This window comes from Camellia sinensis, chromosome 2, assembly GCF_055761805.1.
Source record: "Camellia sinensis isolate YWXY chromosome 2, ASM5576180v1, whole genome shotgun sequence".
NCBI lineage: Eukaryota > Viridiplantae > Streptophyta > Magnoliopsida > Ericales > Theaceae > Camellia > Camellia sinensis.
Genome location: NC_138962.1, coordinates 63,002,692 through 63,016,229, shown reverse-complemented (window position 1 = coordinate 63,016,229; position 13,538 = coordinate 63,002,692). Strand labels below are relative to the sequence as shown.

At 34.3% G+C, this 13,538-nt stretch overlaps 1 protein-coding gene across 4 annotated transcripts; it reads left to right on the top strand.

Annotated features, from left to right (window-relative positions):
* Positions 1-3,773: 3,773 nt before the first annotated feature.
* On the top strand, positions 3,774-12,672 carry LOC114299524 (uncharacterized). 4 transcript variants are annotated; one of them, XM_082914629.1, is made up of 6 exons: positions 3,774-4,213; positions 8,595-9,958; positions 10,034-10,447; positions 10,550-11,449; positions 11,565-12,123; positions 12,242-12,672. In XM_082914629.1, the coding sequence occupies exons 4-6, from the start codon at positions 11,255-11,257 to the stop codon at positions 12,355-12,357; spliced, it is 870 nt and encodes a 289-aa protein (XP_082770755.1). In that variant the 5' UTR covers positions 3,774-4,213; positions 8,595-9,958; positions 10,034-10,447; positions 10,550-11,254; the 3' UTR covers positions 12,358-12,672. The 4 variants fall into 2 exon arrangements, 2 of the variants coding, with proteins under 2 accessions (XP_082770755.1, XP_082770756.1); XR_014361016.1 differs by lacking the exon at positions 8,595-9,958 and having other exon boundaries at positions 3,791-4,213.
* The last annotated feature ends 866 nt before the right edge of the window (positions 12,673-13,538 follow it).

Here is a 13,538-nt window from a genome sequence, read left to right as displayed (position 1 = left end):
GAGCGTAACTTCCGTCGCTCGAGTGGTCTGCAAAAGTACTGGTTGTGTGAATTTCCCGCTCGACAGTCGCTCGAGCGGAAGACTAAGTAAAAAGGGTCCTCACTCGAGCGCCACTTTGGTCGCTTGAGCGATCTATAAGATTTTGTAAAACTTCTGGGAGCTCGATTTCCACGCTCGAGCGAACAGGTCGAATTCTGGGTTTTCCAGAACTTTGTTTGAAGCTTAAGACACATCTTCAAATGTTCAAAACTCATATTTTTGGTCCAAAATTATCGAAAACCATCATATGACATGGGAACATAAATAATTTGAGACCAATTACTCAAATTATGGATTAAATTTCCGAAATCAAGCTTAAACCATGAGGTTGAAACCATGTATGCAAAATCCATGTTTCATATCTTGCATATACAAGCTTTAAGACTAAAATTGGGCTTTAAAACATGACAATTCATGCATGCATGTGTCAAACAACTCTCAATTCAACATGATCTTTATGATTTATGCTCAAACATGAGAAATCACAATAAATTCATGTATGCATGCCCAAGTTGATCTTAAATTCAACACATTTAGCCTAATTCTCATATTTATCAACATATACTTCTTGAATTCACATAGTTATGAACTTAAACTCATAAATTTGAGTTCAATTACTCACCTAGAGTCTTTAACTCTTCCAAATCTAGTTAGTTCTTGAGCCTAGTTCTTCAATTCTCCAAGCTTTGAGCTCAAGTCCTCAAATTTGAGCCTCTTCTCCCTTAGAATCACACTTTCTCTCCCTATATAGGCCTTTCTCAGATTTTGCAAGGTTAAGAGCTCAAAATTATGAGTCGAGGCACTTGTACTATATATATATATATATAGTGGTGATTAGTTTGACTAATCATATTTGCTTGGTGTTAATCAATAGCACTTAACTTAATCAATTTAATCTAATTATTTTGATCCAAATCAGTTTTCAATTAATTTCACCATAGGGTCTAAAAATTATGCTAGTTACAATAATACAACCATTTTTGGTTTTTGTCGCCTCTACGGCCTTCAATTTAATTTTTATAGCAGGAAGTCAAACAAATTTTCCTACGGTGAATAGATATAAATTAAAAAACACATATAATCATATAATCATATAATTAGCACTCAAAATCATATCAAGCTCATAATTATAAGCATAATTAAGATTAATTAACATAACACAGAGTAGGGTCGTCACAATTCTGCTATATGGCTGAGCTATTTTAATCAAGATGCAGTGCTTGTTTGCCTATCATTTATGATTATTTGTCCTCAATAGTATTGGACTTTGGTGATTGGATGCAATGCATTTCCATTCTGTTTGTACATTTGGTTCAATATGGCATAGATGCATGTGATCATTTGGTTAAAAAATATCATATATTATACTAAAAAATTTAAAATAATTAAAAATTATAAGGATTTGTACCCCCAAACATATTTTTGCACCCCCATAGTGATAATCCTAGATCCATATGGAATGGAGACCAAGGGGCCATGGCACCCCCAAAATGGCAAATAACTCACAATTTAGAAGAAGGCCTTATGAAATCTAAGAGTGATTTTCAAAATTATTAGTTGTTTTAGGGATAGCCAGATTAGCCTGATAACAAGCTAGGTTAGGTTTGGGATGACCTATTATCTCTTATATTTAGTTTATAGTGTGAAGTAAGCATGGGTTGTGTAGAGACCCCAATTTTTGTAATTTCTTTTGAAACCCTAACCTTGAGATTATTACAATTAAGACCCCTAAATTTTCACTTTATCACAAGTTTAACCCTAAAATCGAAAACACATCGCTTGCGAATCTGTATAAACCCTAATCGATCCCCGTAACTTAGTAATCATTTCTAACACTCTAATATTAATTATTTAACTCCCTAATTCTAGATTAATCACTCTAAACCCTAGTTTCTGATTTTCATTACTTTCATTCGATTATTCACCTTTTAATTCAAAACGAAGTAACACAAACCGAAATATTTTTTCCTATCACTATTTTAATTAATTTTACAGTTAAAATAGGTATTCTCATTCATAAATTGAGCCCAGGTCCTCACACTTTATTAGAATTTCACTTTAACCCCAATTCAAGTACTTATATATATATATATATATACATAGTTGTACGTTGTCTTATCAAATCTTTTTATATACAAAATATCTGCATTATATATGTGAATTTGTACACAAAATAAAAAAATAAAAATCCCTCCCACATGGCCAGCCACCCCTTGATTGTATATATGTAATGTACTATAAGAGCATCAAGCATGAATTCATGAAAGAATTTGACCAAGGACCCCTAAACTAAGAAAGTTTGTCTTGTACCAATGTACAACCTAGTTCAAAACCAACTAAGCTAGATTTAAGTCTAACTAAATCATAGTTAACCCTTCTAATCAACCCTCATTCCATTACAATTCAACTAAATACAAGCTCATTCCATTCAATTCTAACCAAGGGACATTTTGGACCTTTCACTACTTTTTTTTTTCCTATAAATACACCACCTCCCTCAACACTTTTGCACATCAAACACATACACACATATAATTTCAGCTGGAGGGGGAGAAAGAGGAGAGAAAGTGTGAGCTTTGAGAGGAGGAAGAAAGTGAGCAATCTTGCACAAACAACCCTTCTAAGTAAACAAGTAAGTCACAACACAACCCTCTCTTTTATTTTCTCATTCAAATACATGATATTAGAGGCTTCAAGTATTAATTTCAGAAGTGTATATATGGTGTTCATGTGTTTAAATACGAAGAGTTACGCTTTGATTTCCACCTTGCATGTATACTCTCTTAAAATGAAACAAAACTATAATTTTCTATCCACTTCTTACATTTTTTCCAAAGGCCTACCTTCAATCTAAAAATCTGAGTTATTTATATATTATTTAGCATATTTTCATGATAAGAGAAGTGGAAAGTTTCTCATGATTGCCCTCTTTTTCTATTACTCTTCTTAATTCAAGTGTTATGCATGAAAGACTGGTATTTTCAGCTCATTTTCAAAAATTCTAGAAAAATGTAGAAAATTCCCTTGACCTCATTTTTATATCAAAACCTTCCTTGTTAGCTTTCAAGCAAAAATAGTTTTATTGAAAAAGAGTGAGTGGTTTGAGAGAATCCGATTTTCGTAACAGTCGACGAATCTGGACAGCGCTGGAGTATTTCTTAAATAATTAAAAATCTAGGAAAACTATCCCACTTTTGAAAAATAATCTAGAAAATCGATAAAATTCTATACAAACCCTAGACAGGCCGAGTTTGGAAAAAATCTAAAAATGCCTCTTAGATTGTGATCTTTAAAGTACACTGAATCTGAAAATAAATTTTTTGTTAATAATTCATGTTCTTTATTTCTTGAATGTGCTTTTATCACCTATTTGAACCTTAGTATGACATTGACATATGTTTGTGAATAGGGGTGTTCAAAAGTCCAAACAACCTGTGAAACCGGTCCAACTCGTCCGATCCGATGATGATATGGACGGTTTCGCCCAACAGCATGGTCTGCCGCGGGTGTCGATCTTACATTTTTTTGGATTTCCGATCGGAGATCGAACTTTACATAAATGGATCCGTCGAAACCGACCGACCGAATTATATATACATACACACTTTCATTGTTACATTAGATACTTGTCCAGGGAAAATTAACTTTTTGCATAGGAAATTATACACATTGTTTAGTCTTTTATCTTCCCAAGAGCTTATTAATATCTTCCCAAAGAGAGAACTTACCTCTTCCCAATAAGAGATTTGACATTTCAATTAACTCTCTGTCTCCCTTTTGCCTAAATTCTCATGCTCTCTCTCTCTCTCTCTTAAACAATTCATCTCCTCTCATTTCTCATCTACCTAGCTACCTACTTACCTACTCACTATCTCATCTCTTCTTCTCTCTCTTTGTCTCTCTTTTCTCAAAGCTGTCATCTTCTCTCTCATCTACCTACCATTTCATCTCCCTCCCCTCATCTCTCTACTTTCAGAAACAATTCCATCTCTTACTCTCCCTCATTTCTACTTCTACATCTTTTCACTCCCCTCTTTCTATTGATGATATGGCAACAGTGGTAGACGAGCACGGTGACAACGGTGGTGGTAACAATGAGCATGGGCAGTGGTGGTGGTTGCTGTTGCGATGAGCAACGGTGGCTGCAGCGATGATCAACGATGGCGATGCAATGGTAAAGGCATGATGAGTCTCCCCTCTCTCTTTGACTTTAACCCATTGCCTCTCCTCTACTATCATTCTAATTGTAAGAAATATATGTATATGTTTATATAAATGTTAAAGTTTTTTTATTTTTTGAAAATTTATTTCCATTTTTCACAAGATTTTGTCCACTCTCATTGGATTTTCGAAATCGACCAAATCGATTATCAAAACGAATTCTTTGATTCAGTCGATTTCGAACCCTAGTTCGGTCGATGATGGGTGACTAATTCTGTAACCCGAAGCTGTTGGTTCAGCTAACAAGCTAAGGGTAAACCCGAGCCAAGCCAAGCCAAGCCAAGCCGACTCGTGAACACCCCTATTTGTGAATATATTTCTTTACAATGGTGCTTTGAGGATGCTCATACTTGTGTAGAAATTATTGTCTCAATAGCTTACTCAAACCTTAACTTAAAGCATCTAACTCGGAAAAACTTTATTGAGGTGATAATTGGTTTTTGATCACTTGAGTAACTTTATAAGATAATACTTGTGTTACAATCGAATTGGTTGCTGAGACGTGTTCCCTATTGAAAGTAAAGTCTTGCGCAAGTGGTTATTTGGAACTATTGAATGGATCGGTTGTATTCGAACCCTAGGTGGTTTCGGTGTGATAAGGTTAGAGGAGGTTATGGGCAAGGCCCTTATTTTTACCGTCTCTTTTGAGGTCCTCAATTAACACTACGCAATACGTAACTATTGTATGCATCCTGGATAAGGTCTACAAAGCAGCAAAAGAGGCGGCATACCAAATAATCCTAGTCCAATTCTTGTGGTTGGGAGGATGAAATCTTTTTGGGGGATTTCTAACTCACTAACACCTAACTTTATAACCATTTGTCCATTTACTTGAATATCATGCTTCATTACTTGTTATAATTAGAATTGTGTATTGAATTAGAAAAAAAAAGGACGGGATATGCGTGCGTTGACTGAGCATTCCAAGTTCATGGCGTTTCATGCCAGGTATTGAAGATTATTAGCCAGTCGAAGGCGAAACTAAAGTATTTGAAGATGTATGGTTACTCTAGAAGAATTAAAAACTAGTTTTGTCAAGTCCCTTTTGTAACCATGTTTTGGGATTGTAAATGTTAAAATCCTTGTTATATTTAAGACATAATCTTGTAATGATTATTTTGCTTACATATATATATATATATATATACCTATATATCTTTTGTGTAAATCTATCTTTATTTTCTCCGTCAACTTATGTAGACCTTGTGTTAATACCTTATTAAGATATGTCAAAAAGGTATCTAAGGAGGTTGGACTTTGAAGGGAGGCTATTTTGACTCCTCCGATCTTTCCTAAAATCTTACTTGGTTATTGACCAAATGACTCATATTTCCTAGACTTCAACTTTAAAGTAAATTTTGGGTCGTCACACTTGTAACCTTAGAAAAATCCCGTATTTATTTGTTAATATATTCCTTAATATTTTCAATTTTTTGGGCATCACACATGGCAAGTCAGAACGAAATTTTAGAAAACTTTAGTCTACTTTGATTTTTTTTAAATCTAAACTAATTGTCTATTTTCGTTAAGTAAAACTGACGAAAAAAATTGTATTTTAGATACGAAAGGCAATGAAAAAGAGTAGCGCATTTTATGTACATCTACGTTAAGTTTAATGGCTAAAGTGACCTTTTTCGTCTATTTTACTTGATCAAAATAGACAAATAATTTACATTAAAAATAAATCAAGAGATTAATATTTAAATTGATAAAATAAAAAGGTGATAATTTATTTTGTGTGGGCTAGAAAATTTTGCCCCAGGTCGGCATATCTTTGATGGCTGGTTTGGAATGTTCTTTATTGCTGGTTCATTCTTTCTCTCAATCTCTTTCTCTGTCTCTATTTCTCTTTCTCTGTCTCCTCTCCTCCCTCGATCTCTTTCTCTTTCTCTCTCTAACAATTAGGGCTTTGATCCACCTCATGCGTGTCCAAAAAGTGTCACAGCGTATCCATGGAGCATGTCCATGGCGTGTCCGACTAGAAAAATTCAAAAAAAAAAAGGACACATTAGAGAGGTGTCGGACGCGTTTCTGACGCGTGTTCGTGTCCGACACTCGTAGGCAAGCCCTGGGGACGTGTCGGTGCTTCATAGACACGATTCACATCATTTTAAATCTATGAATCAACTGCTTACAACTTACAAGAGTATTTTCTTCACTGTTTCTGGTTTTTATACCACTTCCATTGACTCTGATTCTATTAACCCTTTACGATCATTACCATTCTGTAAACACTTTGTTCAATGGTTACCTTGAAAGTCCAAGAAAACTCCTATTTTTCTGATTGTACTTATCACGTGTTCTTGAGTTTCAGAGGAAAAGACACTCACAAGACCTTCACTGATCACCTCTACACATCTTTAGTGCAGGCAGGATGCTGCACATTCAAAGATGATGATGATATAGAAAAGGGGGAAAGTATTAAGTTAGAATTGCATAGAGCAATTCCGCTATCAAGGATTTCAGTAATTGCCTTCCCAAAAAATTTTGCATCTTCCAAATGGTGTCTTGACGAACTTCTGACGATCCTTGAATGCAAGAGGACCTCTGAACATGTAGTTATACCTGTTTTCTATGATGTGGATCCAACTGAAGTCAAGAACCAGACAGGAAGTTTTGTAGAGACGTTCATGAGACATGAGCAAATGGAGGCAGAAAATGATGAAAGAAAAAATGAATGGATGCAGAAGGTGAAAAAATGAAGGGTGGCACTTAGAGAAGTTGCGGATTTGGGAGGAATGGTTTTTCAAAATCATATTGATGGGTAATTTTTCTCCAAATTCCTTTAGGCTGTGTTTGGTTGGAGGATTAATAAGAGAAATGGAAAATGAAAAAAGAAATGCAATCCCACTTTTTATTTGGTTATAATGGAAAACACACAGGGAAAAGAAAATGAGAGGAAAATGCTATCCCACTTTTATCTTTTCGGTTCACTTAGGCTCTTTTCTTTCTCCATTTTCCAACTCAACCAAACATAGTTTAGAATTTGAATCCTACCAATTCTTTCTCCTTTTCTTGCTATTTTCCTTTCCCTTTCTAGTTCCCTCATCAAATCCTCCAACCAAACACAGTCATAGAATTCATAATTATATATTATGCTTTTTGAAAGTATCTTGAGAAGTGATCAAGAGTCACTATTTGTTTTTTCTCGTGCAATAACCCAACCTCTTTTTAATTCAAATAACAACTATAGGAAGCATATTGAAGTAAATTGTTACGCAAAAGAAAAAATCAAAATACAATAACTAGAAATATAAAAGCATGCAGGTTATTTTTTAGGATGGCACCAGTTAGGCAGGGAAAGGAAAGGAGTTTTAAGTCCTTGTAAAAATAAAGTTTCCAAAGTCAAGGAAGATTTCCAGAGGCCATTTGGGAATTTTAGGTAATGTTTGGTAGAGTTTTAGAATTATGATTTGAGAATAGAGTTATATTTTGAGTTTGTGTGTTTTGGAATTATGATTTGAAAAGAGAAAACTTGTTTAGTTATGAGTTTTGAATAAAGTTTTGAATTGAGTTTTGAATTTTTGATGAGAAACATGAAATAAGAAAAGTTGTTTGGTTATGAGTTTTGAAAAGAGTTTTCAAAACTTAATTGAAAAACTTATAACTCATAACTAAACACACAACTCAAAACTCTATTGAAAATTCTATTCAAAGCTTATAACCAAACTCTTTTTAAAATTCAATTCAAACAAATAATTTATTATTTTGGTCTAAAAAAGTAATTTCTATATTTAAAAAATATTTAAAATATATATATAATTTTTTTTTCCAAATAACAGGTGGCGATTGGCAATTGAAAAAAAAGAGTGTTGTTCCGGTCAACTGGCCGGACGACCAAGTAAACCAAAAATTCAAAAATTGTCTGCTTTATCAAACATGTTTTCAAACTGTATTTTGAAATTGATTTGGAATTATGATTTGAAAATTCAAACCAAACATAGCATTAGAATGTAAAGGTGGAATCAATTTTGAGAAAACCCTACCAAACACATTAATGGATTCCAAATGGCATTTTTCCTACTCTTAAAGAATAAAATGTTATTCTAGATGCAAGGGTGAATAGTTTGAAATTTCGGAGAACTTTTATTATGGTGTCATAAGCATAAATGGAGAAGGTAAATATATGGCGAAATTAGAAAGCTCTTCTCATTAAATCACATATTCAAATGGATATATAAGCATAGTTTATCCCAGTAGTGTTTTCAATTTTATATTCATCCGTCGTATGAACAATGAACTGCACTTATTAATTTGCAAAACAGCTGTTTAAGTAACTTCTAGTCATGGCATGCTTATTGTGATCTATTTACCATTTTCATTGCTATTTTTAGGCACGAGTCAAAGTTTATCCAGAAAATTGTTAAAGTGATTGAAGATAAGCTAAACCGCAAGATCTTGAGTGATGCACCTTTCCTGATTAGAATGGATTCTCGAGTCACGAGCATTAACTTGTGGTTACAAGATGAGTCAACAGATGTTGGTGTACTTGTGATTTGTGGGATGGGGGGAATAAAGAAGACAATCATTGCCAAATTTGTGTACAATTTAAACTACGAAAGATTTGAAGGTAGCAGCTTTCTTACAAATATCAGAGAAGTTTCAGAACAACCCAATGGATTAGTTCGTTTACAAAGGCAACTTCTTTCAGACATTTTAAAGAGGAAAAAAGAGAAGATACATAGTGGGTGTTTGAGAAGTGGGTTTTTTTGTAGGTTTTTTAAGTTGTAAGATATTATTGGAGAAAAAAAAAATTGTGTTTGGAAAAATAGTTGGATTTTTTTGTGGTTGAATGTGATATTTGTGAGAGAAAAAGTGAAATGATTATGAGGTTTGATGTGATACTTTGTTTGGATTTGTTTTTTTGGTTTTGTAAAACATTTGTCTTGTAGTGAAAAAAAACAAAAAAAAAAACTCAAAAACCAAGTTCCCAAACACCGCCATAGTGTTGATGAAGGAATTATTAAGATCAACGACACCCTGTCCTCTAAAAGACTTCTTATTGTTCTTGATGATGTAGAGCATGCTGACCAATTAGATGCAATAACTGGAATTCGTGATTGCTTTCATCGTGGAAGTAAAATCATCATAACGATTAGACTCGAGGGGTTGTTACAGGCTTACAAAGCTGATGAGGTGCAAAAGGTTGAAAAATTGGATGAATCTGAATCATTTGAGCTCTTCAGTTGGCATGCTTTTGGACAAAACCATCCTATTGAAGGTTTCGTGGAGCACTCAAAAAAGGATAGTGCAATATTGTGGAGGACTTCCACTTGCTCTTTAAGTTTTGGGTTCATCGCTTTCTGGGAGAAGTATAGATGTACGGGAAAGTACATTAAGAAAGTTGGAATTGATCCCTAAAAGTCAAATTGTGAAAAAACTTAAAATAAGCTATGACTCGTTACAAGATGATCACGATAAAAATTTATTCTTGTATATTGCTTGCTTCTTTGTCGGAAAGGACAAGGATTTCTCAGTTAGAATACTAGATGAATGTGATTTCTACACAACAGTTGGGATTCAAAATCTCATTGATAGATGTCTCATTACAATTGATAAAAATAACAAGATGATGATGCATCAATTGCTTCAAGACATGGGCAGAGAAATTATTTGCCAGGAATCACCTAAAGAGCCTGGGAAACGTAGCAGATTATGGCATCATAAGGATTCATTCAATGTATTGAGAGAAAAAACTGTAAGTAAGATGCTACTTATGTATGTATGTGCTTGCTACTTATCTATGGTATAATATTCTTTCTTATCTCAACAGGGCACTGAAACAATAAAAGGCCTTGTCCTAGACATGCATATGTTAAGAGAAGTTACGTCTTCAAAATCAGTCCTTAGTGCCAATATTTCAAATCAACATTGCTTCAAAGAGGTTTTTTCACTGAATCAGCATCACTTTGGCTTCCTCTCCTGTCATCCAGCGGCCACTGAGCTAAAAAATGCAAATGAGGCATATTTCAAAACTAATGCACTGGCAAGAATGCACAAATTAAGACTCCTCCATCTTAATTATGTACAACTCAGTGGAAGCTATAGGGAACTTCCTAAAGGATTAAGATGGTTGTGTTGGCAAGGATTCCGTTCAAAATTCATTCCCGAAGATTTTGCTCTAGAGAGTTTAGTTGTGCTTGACATGCGTTACAGCAGCTTGGAACGAGTTTGGAAGAGAACCAAGGTATGATATTTTTCCTTTTTTTATTATTATTTTTATTTTTCCTTTTGTTTAGGGTTTTCAGTGATTAAATGATGGTAACACCTTTTTGTCTTCCTTTTGCAGTTTCTTGGCCTATTAAAATTCCTTAATCTCAACCATTCCCATGGCCTTGTCAAAACTCCTGATTTCTCACAACTCCCCAATCTGGAGAGGTTAATTCTTAAAGATTGTACGAGTCTTTTTAGAATTCATGAATCCATTGGCAACCTAGAGAGCCTTGTTCTCTTGAATGTAAAAGATTGCAAAAATCTAAGGACACTTCCAAGAAACATTGCAATGCTAAAATCTCTTGAAAAGCTTATTGTTTCTGGTTGCTCAAAACTTGACACGTTGCCACTGAATATGGGGAAGATGGAATCTCTAAAAGCACTCCATGTGGATGGAACTCCTTTAAATCAACTGCTCTCTACAACTGGTAAGGTCAAACCATGGCATGCACTAGTCTGGCCTTTGGTATCAAAACCAAGAACTCCAAAAATTTCAAGGGCTTTTTTACCTAGGTTTTTAGTAAGCTTAAGTCTTATGGATTGCAATTTATCGGATGATAATTTTTCAAGGGATTTTAGTAACCTGCTCTTGTTGCAAAACTTGAATCTGAGCAAAAATCCAATTTCTAGTCTACCAGATTGGATCAGAGGTTTGACTAGGCTTTAGACACTTCATTTAAATTCATGTACAAGGCTCAAATCTTTTCTAGGCCTACCAAGTGTGGAGTTATTGTTAGTGGGGCATTCCACATCACTGGAGAAAATAACATATCAATCAAATATGTTTAGCTCACAATTACTCGAACATACTGAATGTCATAGGCTAGTTGAGATTCAGGGCGTATTCAAGTTGCTACCCTTAGGAATGGTTGAAACAGAAATGATACAAATCTTGGGTTTGATCAACTTGGAGTCCTTGGCCAACATTGAGGTGTTCTTCATGAATGGTTGGAATATGGGGAAGTGTCCCATCCAGGTGCGCGCTCTCTCTCTCTCTCTCTCTCTCTCTCTCTCTCTCTCTCTCTCCCTCTCTCTCTCTATCTCTATGTATATTGCAATGGATTGTTAAAATTATGAGTTCCACAATGCAGGGCTTGTATGAGCTTGATTTTGTATTCAGCACATTTTTCCCAGGGAAAGAGGTTCCATTCCAATTCTGTTACAGAAGTACAGCATCGTCGATAGCTTTTACTGTGCCTTCACTTGATGATCTAACAATCCGAGGCCTAAATATTTGTTTGGTGTATGAATCTGGTGTTGGTCAGGACAATTGCTCATTAAGCCATGAGAAGAATCGCCAGCCAATTTTATATGTTGAAATCAGTACTGAGAACGAGGCTCTAAACCAAGATATGATAAGCCATTGGAGCATTGGAAATCAACTAAAACGTGGCGATGAAGTGAATGTTTCGGTGACAGTGAGGACATTGTTCAAGTTAAAAGAGTATGGAGTTCATGTTGTGTATGAGAAAGAATTGAAACAGGCCACCCAAGATAAGTTTTATCCTTCTTGTTCACAGTCGAATTATATAGTGAACACCGGAATGCACAACCTCAACAATCAAGTATTACCAAAAGATGATGCTTTAGCTTCAATATCTTGCTCGGGGTGGGAAAATTACATATGTCAAACCTTCGCAGAAACTACAGGTCTGTGTTTTGTAGATTCTGAAATCTACATTTGATAGTAAGAAGATAGAGAAAAGTAGGGAAAACAAAATTTTCTTTCTGACCTTCTATGAATTTTACTGATTTGGATGATTTACAGATGAAGAACAAAAGCATCCCAACAGCGGCATGACAGGCAGAGCACGAGGACACAAAGCAGTTCTTATTACTAGAAGAATGAAGTGCGGAAGCAGAGGTCATTTTGCTGCTAGTTAGAAACATTTTAATTTAGTGGTGAAAATGCATATCCACTTACCAAAATAACCATCTCCTTTGCTAGTATTCAGGCTGCTTATTTGTACAAAAAACTTACAGAGTTAGAGAAAGTAACTTGAAAAGTGGCTAGAAAATGAATATATGGTATGGATTCACATAGTTACATTCAGAATGAATCTGATTCGCACACTTTATTTTCTGGTCACTTTTCTGATTACTTTTTCTGGCTCGATACCATTGTTGTAGTTGCAAAACTCTGATTTTCTGAACAGAAATTTTAAATTGCTATGAAAGAGTGCTGAGTGATTTGAGTCATCATGCAACAGCAAAATGTGTAGAAGTTGAGATTTCACAATTGATAATGAATGCAAGCATAACAGAAAATAATGAATGCATGGATGTTCTGCCACAAATACAGGTTACAGAATTTGGCCTAACCAGCATCTAAGGAAAAATTATTCGGTGACCTCGGAGCAAGTCTACGCAGTGCTTCGCTTAATTTTTATTGGTTAAAATAGTAAGATTCAATACTTTTGTGTTGATTTAAGACAGATAACATGACATAAATGGTGTGAAGCATTACTTTAAGACCACTGAATAACTTCTCCACACTCAAGAGTTTAGAGATCACCTATGACTCGAGCCTATGATGCACAGATACTTCAAATAGGAAGACGTATTCGTATCGGATACCGATTCTCCTTGATACTTATAGATACGTATCAGATACTTATTAAAAGTATCAAATACTTCTTAATTAATTTTTCATTAATTTTGAAGTATCGGATATTTAGTTTTGAAGTATCGGATGCTCCAAGTCACATATTATCGGATACTTCTTAATTAATTTTGAAGTATCAAATGCTCCAAGTCACATGTTACTTCTTTTATGAAATTAGAATTGTATAATTTCTTGCATAACATCATAATATAATATAATTGCGAGGATAAATAGAATATTTTTACAATACTTTGCTTAGTTTTTTTATAAAAATAACATAGTAAGCTAAAGTAATAGAATTCATCAAATTGACATATCTTTATTGTATCATGCATGTCCCCTATAACTACATAGAAGTAAGGATTAATAAGATAATATAACAATAGTAAAATTAAATATCAATAAATAAATAAACAAATAAACTTGCATAGAATATTTTTTACTACTGCAAAAGGAAAAA